Consider the following 13,910-nt stretch of genomic DNA (forward strand, 5'->3'; position numbering starts at 1 on the left):
ACTCTGTGCGAAAGTGTCCTTGTTTAAACCAGGCTACAGAGCTGTCGTGAGTAGGAGTGGAGGTTGGGTGGGGGCAAAACCGAGAAGGAAGACGCTGTACACCCTGGCTGGGATCGTGTTGGTATGCCACTGTCTCTTAGGAAGGCTGGAGTCTGGCCCTGGATCTCTTTTTCCTCTTGCTGAACTCATTGAGGATGTAATTTTTGTCTGCTTCCTAATGATGTTAAGTAACCCAGGCTTATGTGACAGTTGGGTGCAGTTGGGTTGGTTTTCTCAATGATTAAAATACATAAATACCTCTGCTGCCCCATCTGTCTATTGGAGTTGGGGTGTCTGTGTGAAGAAAGTGGCAATTAAAGCCCCATCTCGGGGGCTGTAGCCACATTGCCAGGACTGGGTAGGAGTACGCTGTGCCTGCTGGCCATAGGAAATGTGCAGTAGCTCACAGCATGGGTGAAGCAGAGACTCTTCTCCCACGGTTGAGCCTACGGCAGATGTGTCTCAATGGCCCTTCCGTGCACATAAGGGCAGTGTTGCAAGGTGCTTCAGGGAGGTGTTTGTTTTCATGTGGCCATCACTTGTTTGTAAATGGGTATTTAGATTTTTCTGTGGAAAGACAGGTTTTCATGGTTGGTCTTCTCAGTGTCTCCCAACAAACTGAACCGAGTCCTGCAAAGAGGGAACGTGCAGGAGGGGCGGTAGGTGGACTGTATGGTTCCCTAGGAAAAGAAGGTACAGGGTTTGACGGGTAAGGGGGAGGAGGGTTAAACCCATGGGTGTCTTTGCTGGGTGCTCTTCCGTGGGCCCTCTCTCCTGATGTGTCAGTGGTGTGTGAGAGAAACAAGGAGCATAGACTGTGCCCTGTTCCTGCCTGCTAACCAGCTCTGCCCTGTGTGTTTCTCATTAGGAACGGATTACCCACTGACAAACCAGCTGTCAGCGAAGACGTAAATATTTACCAGAAGTATATTGCCAGGTAGGCAAAACTGTTGGCTTTCTTGGGGAGAGGGCTGGAATTAAGAGGGTGGAGTGGTGGTGGGAGAGATGAGGTCTTGTCCATCTGGATCAAGTGTTTAAACCAGTCATTGGCACTTCCATTTCCCTCTGGCATCTGTACTTGCTCTGTTCCCCTGCTCGGGAGAGCAGTAGCTGTGAGAGGTGTACAAGGATGCCAAGAGCATGCTCGGCTCCCCAGAGCTGTTAGACTTTGTGACAAATAGTGGAAAAATGTTTCACTGCAGAAGCCCAGGATTTAAATGGGAGCGCCGTCTCTTGACTGTCGTTCTTTCTGTCCATTGCTGTGCTGTCTCCGGCCTTTTTCCCCTACTATGTCCAGTGCCTGCAGGAGGCAAGCAGAAAACATCTCACCTCTGAGAATCTAGGCTGGAGGAATTCACAAGTCACTCGAGTTTAGGCAAGTCCTGGCATCAATGTGGGATGTTTATCCTAGAATATTTTGCAGCTCATTTATATGAGAAACCCGCACTGAATAAGGTGCAGACTAGGGCACCTTATCACAGCTCTGGGCAAGCTTAGGTCAGGAATGAGTGATGCTGAGAGGGAGCCCAAGGCTGTTGTGGTGAGACAGAGTGAGTAATGCCATGAGACCCAGAGGGACAGAGGAGATTATTGCATAACACCTGCCTGTTTTATAGCTCGCGGTGTAAAGGGTCCATCAGCCTTTGCCCCTGGCCTGTTGAATCCTCCATCTGTACTGTGAGGAAGCTCACTACGAAAGCCCCTTGTATACAGAAAGACACCAGTCAGGGAAGCAAGCAAACGCTTCTCTCCAGAGATAAAACTGAAGGGTTTGTTCCCACCAGCACTTGGGCACTTACTAACAAGAGGGGAGGGAAATGCGTACTGTGCTTTCCCACCTTGCCAGAGTCTACAGAGAGTCTCTCTGTGGGAGGCAGTCAGCTGCGAGGAGGGGGCAGGGGAAGATCTCGGCACACCAGCAGGGGAAAAGGGTAGGAACAGTGCTCTCCCTAGCTGGAGCGTGGAACGAGAGGTGATTTCCCTTCCATCCCTTTTGCCCAAATCCCTGATGTAGGAGAAGGGGGAGAAGACCACATGGGAAGAGAGGACCACACGCAGCTCCTCAAGCAGCAATGCCTCTAGTGCATGTGGCTACTCACTGCCTCCTGGGAGTATAGGAATGAAAGCAGGGGTTTAAGCCCATCTTTGCATGGGGCAGAAGGAGCAGCACCCTTTTATTGCTGAGATTGCAGGAATCGCAGAGGTTGCAGTGAGAGAGGAGATGCCACCCTTTCTGTCCCCAGTTCCCCTCTCTCTCAAGCAGAGAACTGTACAAACACTTCACCCACATCCACTCTTTGTAGCGCTCTGCAAGCCCCTTCCCCTGGGTCAGGCAGGTAACTGAGGGAGGCTTGTGAGATAGCTAAGGGACACCACATCCTGCTTAAAAAGCTCCGCAAGCCACCCGTTGGCAGCACAGCCACTTCCCTTCAATTTACACACAATTTTAAAAACAGTTTAAAGCCTTAAAATCAAGGGGTGGGGGGAGAGAGACACGACACTCTGTGTCTGTGCTGCATAATTAGCTTAATGAGTTTGCCAAAGCCACTGCCAAAAGCTGCCCAGGGATAATCCATTCTCTCACACAACAAAACAAAACCTCTTACTTAGCTAGTTTGGGTTGGGTTGTTCCCCCCCCCCCCCCCCCCCCATATTTATAATTAAAAAAAAAAAAAAAAAGAGACCACAGAAAAAATTATTATTATTATTATTAGTGCCTCAGCAGATGGTGCTTCTGGCAGCACTTGCTTAAATATTTATTTCTGTGTGGGTTTCCTCCCCCCTTGTAATTGGGGTGGGTTTTTTTCTTCCTTCTTTCACATCATCGTTACAGGGTAATGAGTCTGTAAACACTCTCTAAGCATGCTGACTTCTGTATTTATTATTTTTATTATTATTTATTTATCTTGGTTTTTCTTTCTAACTCTTGCCAGATCAAGACTAGTTCTTTCTGGCAAAAAAAAAAAAAAAAAAAGGTGAACCGATTAAAGTAAGGGAAGAGGGTTGTTCTTGTGAAAATGAATCTATGTGCCTGTGTGGACAATTTAGGAGTTTGGATTTGCATATCAGTGTGATTAAATGGTCTGTGAGTTTGCTTGTTTCAGGTGTGTGTGTTTGTGTCTGATCATGTGCATGGAAATTGTGGGTACGTTCATGGAAATGAAGAGGGGTGTTGACATAGCTTAGAGTACGTGCATGTAAATGTGCGCGTGTGTATGCGCGTGTAAGTGTGTGGTGTATAAGCTTTCCTGTTATGAAAAAGCTAAACAGATGCTGTGCTTTAAAAATTAATAGCTTTGAACTGTTTCAAGTGTCAGAAGAAACACGGGATAAATATAACCCTTTAGGAGCCTAACCTTACAGACTGAAAGAGCAGAATTGCCCCTTTGTGCTGTTTGCTGCTTCCCTCCTTCCCCAAGCACACGGTTTGGTAGAACACTTGCCTCTCCCTTCCTGCGCTGTAGACACCACACACACACCTTTCCGTGGCACGTGGAAGGGAGGGTAGGAGTTTGAAGTGCTAGAGTGCTTGTTTAGCTGTTGCTTTTAAAGCTGAGCCTGTGAGTTAGTCCTGCTAGGATGCTTCAAGTAACTCATCCCATACAGTCAGATCTCTTCGGTGTCTGGCCCTTCTTTTACTGCAGTTGGCATCTCTGGTCATTTTGCATCCTCAATTTTGATAATATTTTGGGCTGCTTTGCTTCAAAGGTGTGTATTTGTCAGCAAGGTCTTTATCTTCTCTTCTCTCTGCCTGGCCTGCGCTCCACAGTTCTCCAGCCCTGCACGGCCCTTTGCTCTCTCTCCCCCATCTCATCAGTGGAGTAGGGAGGAAGCTTTCCACAGGGCAGTTTCTTTCCTTTAAAGCTGCTGGTGCTGACTTAAAACCCTGGACTAGCAAGACCAGTTGGTTCGATCTGCTGCCGAGCTGCATGTACCTGGTTAATGCCACGGTGACTCAGGCTGCTGCCTGTGCCCTGTGCTAGCCTCACAGTTGCCCGGGCGTTGAGCAGGAATTGCTTCCTCTGCTTTCAGTTCCACACCTTTGTTTGTGCAGCCAGCCTTGCTGTTTGCCTTGTGGTTTGTTTCTTCTCCGCTGCTGAGGTTTGTTCCAGTTTCTCAATCACTTGTTCTGACGTGATCCTGATTTCCTGCAGTATTTCTTCTCCTTCCCCAGGGAAAGGCATGTCTGCTCCTGGCATCTGTCCCTGTCTCCCTTTGTGAATGCTGAAGCAAAGAAGTCATTTAATTTTTTAGCAATGTCTATCTTTTCTGTCAATTAAGTCCCCTTTCCATCTCCTAGAGGCCCTGCTGTCTCCACAGTTGACCTCCTCTTCCTTACTGTGCTTCAGAAATGCCTTATTTAGTACTGCTTTTCATCCCGACTTTTTCTATCCTGTAGCATAGCGTTGCCTCACCTTATGATGATCCATAATCTTTCCCTGCTCCTGCCCCGTTCCTTGACTGCCCCAGGACACCCTCACTCTCATTTTTTCTTTTTACCCATTGCCCTTCCTTGTTTCTTTCCCATGCCCTTTATCATACGCGCTCCTGCTGTGTTTAGCACTAAGTGACGTGAGGAACCTTTGAGGAACCTTTGAGCAGATGGTACTTTATCTTTGAATGTTTCCCCTCTGAGTCCCCTTCTCTCCACTGCTTTTCCCTTTCAAGCTCTTTAGCTCTTCCAGGGTCCTCTAGAATATACATCAGAGAGTTCATTGCGCTGATTAGCCCGTTACTGGATCGTGCCCTTTCCCAATTACTGATGTGTCTATCTGTCAATACATTTTGTATGCAGTAATATCTGCAATACTGTTTGTATGCAGATATTATATGGCCTTTCTGGGTTTTTTTCCCACCCTGTATGTCAGGAGTTTCCAAATTTGCTGTGTGGAATGCTCAGTGGTGGCCTGCAGAAATGGATTAGGTGCATGTTGTTGGCTGTTGCTTCTTGTGTCCTACTTTTAATTGCACTCAAAGGCAGGCTGAAAACCCTGTTCTTTTGCATTGCGCTATTTTTTGTTGTGAGCAAATACCGTATCCACATGGAAAATAATGATTAGCAGGGCTGTCATGCGTGGGAGAAGATGTGCACACAGGGTCGAGATGGTCTGCCTGTAAGACTTCGTTCTGTTCTTGTTGATCCATCTTGCCTATCTTTCCATTGATCTGTCCATCTTATCAAAAGTTCCTATATAATCTTGCCACGATCATCTTCTATCTGTGTGGCTTACTATCTAATCCACTGGTTTGCAATCTTCTCTGTAGTGTGACACCATACTGTGATTAAAAAAAGTCTTGAGACATAACTCGCACAAACAAATGAATGCCTGAGCTTTTCTGAGGTCTTACTAGATGGGCGTATACCTAAAATTTAGACTCTATATTTGACCAATGTTTATTTGTCTCCTTCTGGCATGGGAGATTTCTGAAACTCACTGCCGTGGTACCTAAACTCACACATGAGAATATTAGAATTGTATGATACTTAATTCAGGGAATCCTCCTTTTTTATTCTTCCCCAGGTAAGCAACTTAGATAATGGAGATGAATTTCAAAGGGAAAGACAGACAGGTTAGGGATGTACATGACCTGAACAATCCTGCTCAAGAAGCACCTTTAAGTAGTGACAGATAAGAAAAAGAAGGTGGGAGGGTCATCGCCATCTTTGGAGTGGATAAAGGAGATGGGGATTAATGCCATAAACATGTGGGATGAAAGCAGGAATGGGACTTAACTGTATTTGTACCTTGCTTATAGGCACTACTGCTGTCAGGACGCTGTTTCATTCTCTCTCCCTTTCTTTCTTCTGTCCCCCTCTCATGTTTGCAGGTTCTCTGGCAGTCAGCACTGTGGACATATACACTGTGCATACCAGTATCGAGAACATTACCACTGCCTTGACCCAGAATGCAACTACCAGGTAAAAGAATGGTAAAAAGTTATCAGCACAGCTACGTGAATGTAAAGGGGTACAACCTAGGGGAGGTGTGTGTCCCCCTGTGCTTTCCTCCCCCATGCACGCACATGCCTCTTCACTCTCCCGCTCTGAAAGAGGGCAAGATACATTTTGAACTTACTAGAATCCTATTTTGTTCCCATTTAACCCAATCTAGCACCATTTAACCAAACCCAGACCACTATAACGAAGAGCAGACTATAGATCAGCTCAAGTCAGTGGGAACTACTCCAGATTTACATCAGTGAAACCAAGAGAATAAATTCTGCTGTGTTACAAATTGTGCCTGAAACTAGGGAATGCTGATCTGTTAGTCTGTCTCTCTCCCTCCTGCTGCCCGACTGACATTGTAGCAGCAGTATCTGCAACAAAACACCCAATAAGACCAGCAGCAGTCCGGGATTTGTGGGGAAAGCGTGGAGGCAGGAGCATGTGCGATGCTGTAATTACTGGGAGAATTGCCAGGGTAGCGACGTCAAGCCAGCCGAGTCACGTGCTGTGTTTGTTTACCCTCTTCCCAGGTCTGTGAGTTTGACACTGCCATTTCTGTGGTCAGGCTGCATGTGTGTAAGTGGGAATCCCAGAGTTTGCCTCTACTGTGCATCAGACACAACTTCAGCTCTACCCCAGGAGACCTTTGGGTCTCAAAGGAATGAGTCTGACCACAGCATAGGAAGTTGATCTGGATCTGCTGAGCTTGACTGTGGGTTTCTGTTGATCAAAGGAGAGTTTGTCTCTGGGATGCCTGTAGTGGTCCTCCTAGCCCAGCATTTGGTAATCGAGATGAGTCTGTCCCAACTGTGACACGGATATCTCTGCACCAGAAAGAGAGAAACACAAAGGATGGAAAGACAGAAAAACCTATTATTATGATTGGCCTCATGATTATTTCCTAAGGAGTCTGGAAGCTGCTTGCAAAGGAGCTGTCTGGTCTCGCAGGGAATAAGGATTTAGGCTGCTTTTTAAAATGCAAATTATTTTATGGCTGAGATATATTTTAGAATAAGTAACACTCTGTAATAAGTGGGCACAAATTAACGATGATTGGCAATAGCAATCCTGTATGTACGCCCTGGGAAATCATACCTCCAGCCTCCAAGGGATTCCTGTTGAAATCTATATCCATATATTCCCATGCCAATACCAACAAGATTGATCAGGATTGATATTATAGGAGGAAAGAGTAGAAGCGATAATCATTTGTTTCCTATGAGGGAGACTAGAAAAGTTGTTAAACATTAGAATACAGGCCTTTTCAATTACTCCTCAAAATAAATGGATATTGATTTGTTTTAAAAAAAATCAGATTTACTTTCCCACCTTCACCCTTCACTGTTAAATATTGATGCCTGTGGGAAATAGAAATGAAAAGCTTCATTTTAAAGGCACTTAGCTGGCTCTGACAGTGGGGTACCCCTTCATTACTTCAAGCAGGTAGAGGATGAAAAGGATATTCTGGTCATGCAGAATTAGCTCTAAGCTCTGCTACCATCTTTTTCTGTGACTGGAAGAAAGTTCTGTGTCCCTGTTTTCCGAATAAAGCCATCCTACCTTGTAGGGGAGGCAGACGACTTAAAACGGAAGATACTATAAAAGAGTAGAGTGTTTTTCCCAGTTTCTAGTCTGACATGAATGTGGCAGCTAGTGTCTTGCTAACCACTACAGGCAGTGATTTGGAAGCTTGGATTACTCTCTTGCAGGCTGTTTAGTTCACTGGTTTGCTTTCTAACTATAGCAGTTCTTGAGATAGTAGCAGCTAAAATTATGTTAGAAGAATTGCAGTCTTAAAGCTGCAGGGAGCATATTCTGGACATCACCCCAGTGTCATGTTTGCAACTTTTCATGTGTACTGTCCCTTTACCAAAAAGATACTTGCACACAATTCCTCTTTCTGACTCTCTTGGGGTGATTACTGCTGAACTTTAAACTCCTGATACCACAGGTTTATTAACAACAACAAGAGAATACCCTGCCCCCAGGATTACTCACCCACTCCCATCACGTGCGTCTCACTGTCTGTCTCTGTATCTCTCCAGAGATTCACTAGTAAACAGGATGTGATTCGGCATTACAACATGCACAAGAAACGTGATAATTCCCTCCAGCACGGCTTCATGCGCTTCAGCCCCTTGGATGACTGTAGCGTGTACTATCATGGCTGCCACCTGAATGGGAAAAGCACACACTACCACTGCATGCAGGTAACAGCCGGACTGGGGAATAGGTGGTAGCACGAAGCAAGGGAAGAGCCATTGTTCGAGCTGTGTCCTTTTTGGGGTGGACTGAAAGGATTCTTGAGTGCAGGCAGCCCAACGCTTCCGTGTTAGAGAGCAAGGGGCTGTCCTGAGGCAAAGGGGTGACATTCACAGCCTCTCTTGCTCACTTCTCGTTCAGGCACCTCTTTGAAGAGTCTGTGCAGTCTGAGTCTGTCCTCACTGCACTTGCCCTGCCAAGTGTTGGGAAGGGTGAAGGGAAGCACCATTCTCTGTTCTTAGAAGCCTTGTGCGTGCAGTGAGGCAAAGCAGGTCTCGAGGTTTTCTCACAGTCTTGGACTTCACTTGTTCAAACAAGTCCCATTCTCTGAGATTCAGGGACCTCTCTGCGATGCCACTGCTGCCTCTACCCAAATCTGATCTGTCACTCCCTTGAAATCAGACTTTTCTGTGACACATCGGCCCTTTAACACTGGATAAATTTCCTCCATAATCAATTTCTAAAGTAATTAAACTTTAATGTCGCATATCTAGACTTAATACCCCTGGTTCTCCATGTCCTTCACCAGTGGTACTGGAGTTTACTTGTCTGGTGTAGGCTGGGAGCTTTGTTTCAGGAGCCAGCCAGGCTTCAACAGCAGCGTAACCAGAGTTGGAGTTGCTGCATAGATGTAACTGTGACGCCTTTACTGTTTTTAGACATGGACACACCAGATTGTTTGGGTCTTACCCTGATCGTTCTTCAGATCACAGGGTTTTATATGTACTTGTTTCATTAGAATTGTGGCCTAAACCATTGCCATGAGAATGTGCTGTAGTTACAAACAGAATAATCGGGCAACCCTTGGTGAAAGCTTTTCTGTTCTGAAAACTCAGCTCTCACTTCCTGCCCTATCCCAGCAGTTTAAGACCCCAGTGAAAGTCACAAGGCCTTAATCACATGCTTAAATGCTTTGCTGGGATAGACTTCAGCGTGTGTTTAACTTGAAGTCAGGTAAGCTTTCTGAAGTCAGTGGGGCTTAAGCACATACTTAAATGTTAGGCATGCACTCAAGTACTGTCCTGAATAGGGGTTGGTTGAAGCATGTGCTTACAACATTTGATAAATTGGGAACTTCATGTGACTCTCTCTTGAGGACATTTTCTGTTATGCTTCCATAATATTGATTGTTTAGTTTCTTCAATTGACCAGGATGGGATTTGTTTAATTTTTTTTTAGAGTACGAGGAGTGTTTCACAGCTTTAAGTCACTCCGAGTTAGAACAGAGACCCTCGTTTACACAACTATATATGGGTAATTCCATCCTGTGCCCACTGTCTTCCAGTAAAATAATGCCCATGTAAGCAGTGTCTTACAGGAAAGGTGTCTGAATATAAACTCCCAATTAAAGAAAATACTGCTTAAATGGCAGAATTTGTGCCATCCATCTCATGGGGTTTTTTTTCTTTATGTCCATAATTGGTGTGGATAAAATTCAGTTAGTTGTTTATATAAACTGACATTTTTTTAGGCTTTAGCACCAAGAGCTGCATTGCAAATTATTCCTAAGGAGGTTTTTGTTTAATTCTTTTTTTTAATGCCGTGCAGGGTCTGTCTTTTTTCAAGGTGTCAGTGTGGAGAGAGAGAGGCTCTTTTATATTGGAAATAGCTGGAGATCCTTTTTATTTTTTTTTCTGGGTATTTGTCATGGGTTTTGTTATTGCCTGTTTGAATCAACCTGGGCTGAACTAAGAGGTGGTGTTTTCGTTCTCTTCACTTCTGAGATGGTGCAGGCATTGGCACACGTTGTGCTAGAGAAGAAAAGAAAAAAAAAATCCTCCCTCAGCAGGGCTGAGGACGTTTTCAGATTCCAGTGTTTTTTTACTCAATATGGCAAAGTTGCCCGCTTTACCCAGAGGAAGGCAGGTTTTCAGCATTCCGTCCTCGTCACACCATTCCCATTTGCTGCATGAGTTTAAAATTATTGAAGTAGTAGTCTTGAACAGTGACGGGGAAAAAAAGTCACTGGTTTGGTAAGATCAGCTGAACATAGGGCTTATGCTTTGCTAGAATGAAACCTGTATATTACAAGCTCAGAAGATTGGCCTTATGTTGCACCACCCTGCCTTACCTCCCAGAAGTGCTAAAGAGGTAAATAACTCATTCCCACTCAATTTTGTATTCCCCAAATAGATGAAAGTCGCACTTTGTTCCATGTTGCCCCAAGATAACAAAAAGTAATGGCATCTGTGTGTTCTTTTCTCCTTAAGAGCAGGAACCCAGCTTACTGCCTCCTGAAGCAGGTCTGGTTATCCTTAGCTGGTCTTTATCCCTTTGCGTCCTTCCCTTTTTTTTTGTACTGTTTCATGCTCAGAGAGTTGGGGTTTTTTCACAACTGCATCTTTAGATTGGGAATTAAAGTGATGACTTAATACGCCTAGGAGAAGTGCACAAATGGAACTACTAAATGTGTGTGTGCTGCTGCTATGTTTATTATTGCCGGTAATAATGGCAGGCTGTTAAAACGCTGTGCTGATGACTCCCTGTTTTGGCCTGGGGTAGGTGGGTTGTAACAAGGTCTATACAAGCACCTCTGACGTGATGACCCATGAGAACTTTCACAAGAAGAACACGCAGCTCATCAACGACGGGTTTCAGCGGTTCCGTGCCACAGAGGACTGCGGCACTGTGGAATGCCAGTTCTACGGGCAGAAAACCACTCACTTTCACTGCAGGTGAGACAGCGGGGAAGGGGAAGAATCCTGCCTCAGAGTTGCATGATCTTTTTGCCTCCTTCTGCCAAGTCATAAATTGAGGAGTATACACAGGGACTTGATTTTCGCTGCTGTAACCTTCTCGGTACTGCTCTTGAGAGAACTCATGCTCCGGGGCAGATGTGATTTCCAGGATCTTGCCACAGACCACTCTGAAGGCAGGAGTGTGATCTGAGGTGATCTGAGGAAAGTGTACCCACTAGAAAATACATCCTAGAATCATTCCCACCATTTGGGAAAGAGATCACAGTGCTCTTCAGAGTTCAACTGAAGTAGGCCATTAATATACTGCTAATGGTACTTCCATGCTAGAGTTCTCTCCAGCGAACAGTCAGCCAGCTCATCCCTTTCAGGGCCAGACTCTGCCTTTTGTACACAAATGCTCTTCTATTAATTTCTCATGTTCTCAGGAAGAGTAGGAAAGCACAGTTTAGTCCCCTTTAGCTGCTGTTTTGGTTGGAACTTTTAGTGGTGGGTGCCTGCGTCCCCATGTTATTGTGGCTGTTCCTCAGAGTGGAGTGAGCTTCCCAGCTCTCTCGCATGGCAGCATTTTTGCTTGCCTTGGTGTCACGGGTTAATCCGCATAAAGCTCCTCAACCCCTTTGCAGCCAGGGCCATTGTCTCATACTGGCCCTGGTCCTTATCCCAGAGGGAGGCAGGTGACAGCAGTTGCGTTGTGCTCCTAGCCCACACAGCCAACCACCCTCTCCTCCTCGATGCCCTTGCAGGCGACCTGGGTGTACATTCACCTTCAAGAACAAGTGTGACATTGAGAAGCACAAGAGCTACCACATCAAAGATGATGCCTATGCCAAGGACGGCTTCAAGAAGTTCTACAAGTATGAGGAATGCAAGTATGAGGGCTGTGTCTACAGCAAGGCCACCAACCACTTCCACTGCATAAGGGCAGGCTGTGGCTTCACCTTCACCTCCACCAGCCAGATGACCTCCCATAAACGCAAACATGAGCGCCGGCACATCCGGAGCTCAGGAGTGTTGGGCCTGCCTGCCTCTCTCCTGGGGTCCAAGGATAATGAGCAAGAGGAGTCCAGTAATGATGACCTTATTGACTTCTCCGCTATGAGCTCGAAGAACTCCAGCCTGAGTGCCTCCCCCACCAGTCAACAGTCTTCCGTTTCTCTCATAGTCCCAGCTGCACCCTCCTCTGCTGCTGAGCTTGCTTCCTCACAGGCCAGCAAGTCTGCCAACAGCATGACACCAGCCACCAAGATCTCTGGCCTGCTCTCCCAGGCTCTTCCCAGCAATATACCCTTGGCCCTGGCACTCTCCAACTCAGCACTTCCTGGAACAGCTGGATCCTTCTTCCCCATCATCCCCAGTCGGGTCTCTACACTTCCTGCCAGCTCAGCTAATCTGATGACTGCTGGTTCTTCTGGCACCAATCCAACATCATCTGCTCCTACGGATTCCTCATCCCAGGCCATTTCAGGATCTGGTGAGACAGCGGCTACTTCTTCTCCAGCTCCAGCGGCATCTATAATGGAAAGGATCTCTGCTAGCAAGGGATTAATCTCTCCTATGATGGCCAGGCTGGCAGCAGCTGCACTCAAGCCCTCTGTGGCACTTGAAGCAGGTGAGTTACCCTCATCAGTTGTGCTAGTGGTGGGAGGAAGAGCAGTGCCTGATGACTTGGAGAGGAGTGAATGAGAAGCCACCCAGCTGTCCGTGGGACTGGAGGTGGGGAGGAGGTAGTAAAGGAACATAAATGGGAGAATAAATTTGCTCGTGTCCAGTTAACCCTTGAAGAGGGCAGTCTTGGCATGGTTTCCTGTGGAGCCTGGGTATACCCACATGGCCAGAAGAGAGGCAGGAAACGCAGCTTTGCCCACAAATGGAGTAGGCTCTTACGAGATCTGAAGGAAGAGCGTTGCCGTGTGTATTACCTAGTTTCCCATAGGCTGAAAAGAGAGAGGCACTGTATTAAAAATGGAAATGAAGAAAAAGCTTGGCCAATACTTGCAGGCCATACAGCAGCCTAAGCCCTCTTCTGCAGACTGTACCGAGTTTTGGCTGGGCCTAGCGGTGTTGATCCTGTAGCTCATTGCCAGTTGTTTTTCTCATCTGGGGGGTTGGTTCTGTGCTGCAGCTCTGTTGTCCCAGCTGTGGGTTTGGAGGTAGTGTTGGCACAGTCCACAAACTGGACCTTTCTCCCGTTCAGTTCTTGCAAGCTGTGCTTCTCTGTCCCTGCAGCTCCCTGAGCTGCTCCTTGCAGCTCCCTGAGCTCCCTTGCAGCTCCTTGCAGCTCCCTGAGCCTGCAAGGGCAGCGGCACCGTGAGAGGGGTAAAGATGGGAACGAGAAGTCCCCTGGGGCAGCCCAGAGCTCTTCGTGCTGCCACCTAGACCTGGGGCAGGTAGCTGCCTGTGCCCGGCGCTGCCAGCAGGGACGTGGGGCTCCTTCAAGAGCACGGGGTACCTCCACAATCTCCTGCTGAACGTGGTCAGCTCATGGCGGGCAGCGTGGGGTCGTGGAGGGGAGGCTCTGCCCTGTGGCCCCCTGCCCCACAGCCCCCTTCCCCGGGGCACGGACGGGCCAGAGCAGGCGGCTGGCCCACGGGTATGCGAGTGCTGCCGATGTTCCCTTCTGCTCAAGAGCAAACGAGGGAGTAGGACGAAGTGATCTGATTAAAGGCGGGGGGGAACTTTCACATACTTTTAAAATTATTATTTGAAAAATTGTTTCCTAAAGCAGAGAAAGGTCATTGAGGGAACTATTTTCCTTTATTTTTTAATAAAATGCCACTTGCTGTCTGAGAAGCAGCTCGCCGTCAGCTGTACTGCCGGAGGGTAAATTAATATTTTAGTCACTTGGGGATTGTGGAAAAAAGCTCTGCAGACATGTTCCTGTCAGCAACTTTTTTTCCCTCCTTTTTTCTTTGCTGTTCTTCCTAATTTTTTTTCTTTAATTTGTTCTCCCGTTTTCCCCCCTT

The 13,910-nt window shown here is 46.8% G+C and overlaps 1 protein-coding gene across 6 annotated transcripts in view; it reads left to right on the forward strand.

Moving 5' to 3' along the window:
- Nucleotides 1-13,910, forward strand: part of CASZ1 (castor zinc finger 1) — a 110,382-nt gene that overhangs the window by 71,692 nt on the left and 24,780 nt on the right. For all 6 annotated transcript variants that reach the window (XM_075520521.1, XM_075520518.1, XM_075520522.1 and 3 more), the window contains exons 4-8: nt 908-976; nt 5,869-5,959; nt 8,032-8,196; nt 10,751-10,923; nt 11,691-12,556. In XM_075520521.1, the coding sequence (XP_075376636.1) occupies nt 908-976; nt 5,869-5,959; nt 8,032-8,196; nt 10,751-10,923; nt 11,691-12,556 (1,364 nt within the window). The remainder of the gene's footprint in view (nt 1-907; nt 977-5,868; nt 5,960-8,031; nt 8,197-10,750; nt 10,924-11,690; nt 12,557-13,910) is intronic.

This window comes from Mycteria americana, chromosome 18 (genome assembly GCF_035582795.1).
Source record: "Mycteria americana isolate JAX WOST 10 ecotype Jacksonville Zoo and Gardens chromosome 18, USCA_MyAme_1.0, whole genome shotgun sequence".
NCBI lineage: Eukaryota > Metazoa > Chordata > Aves > Ciconiiformes > Ciconiidae > Mycteria > Mycteria americana.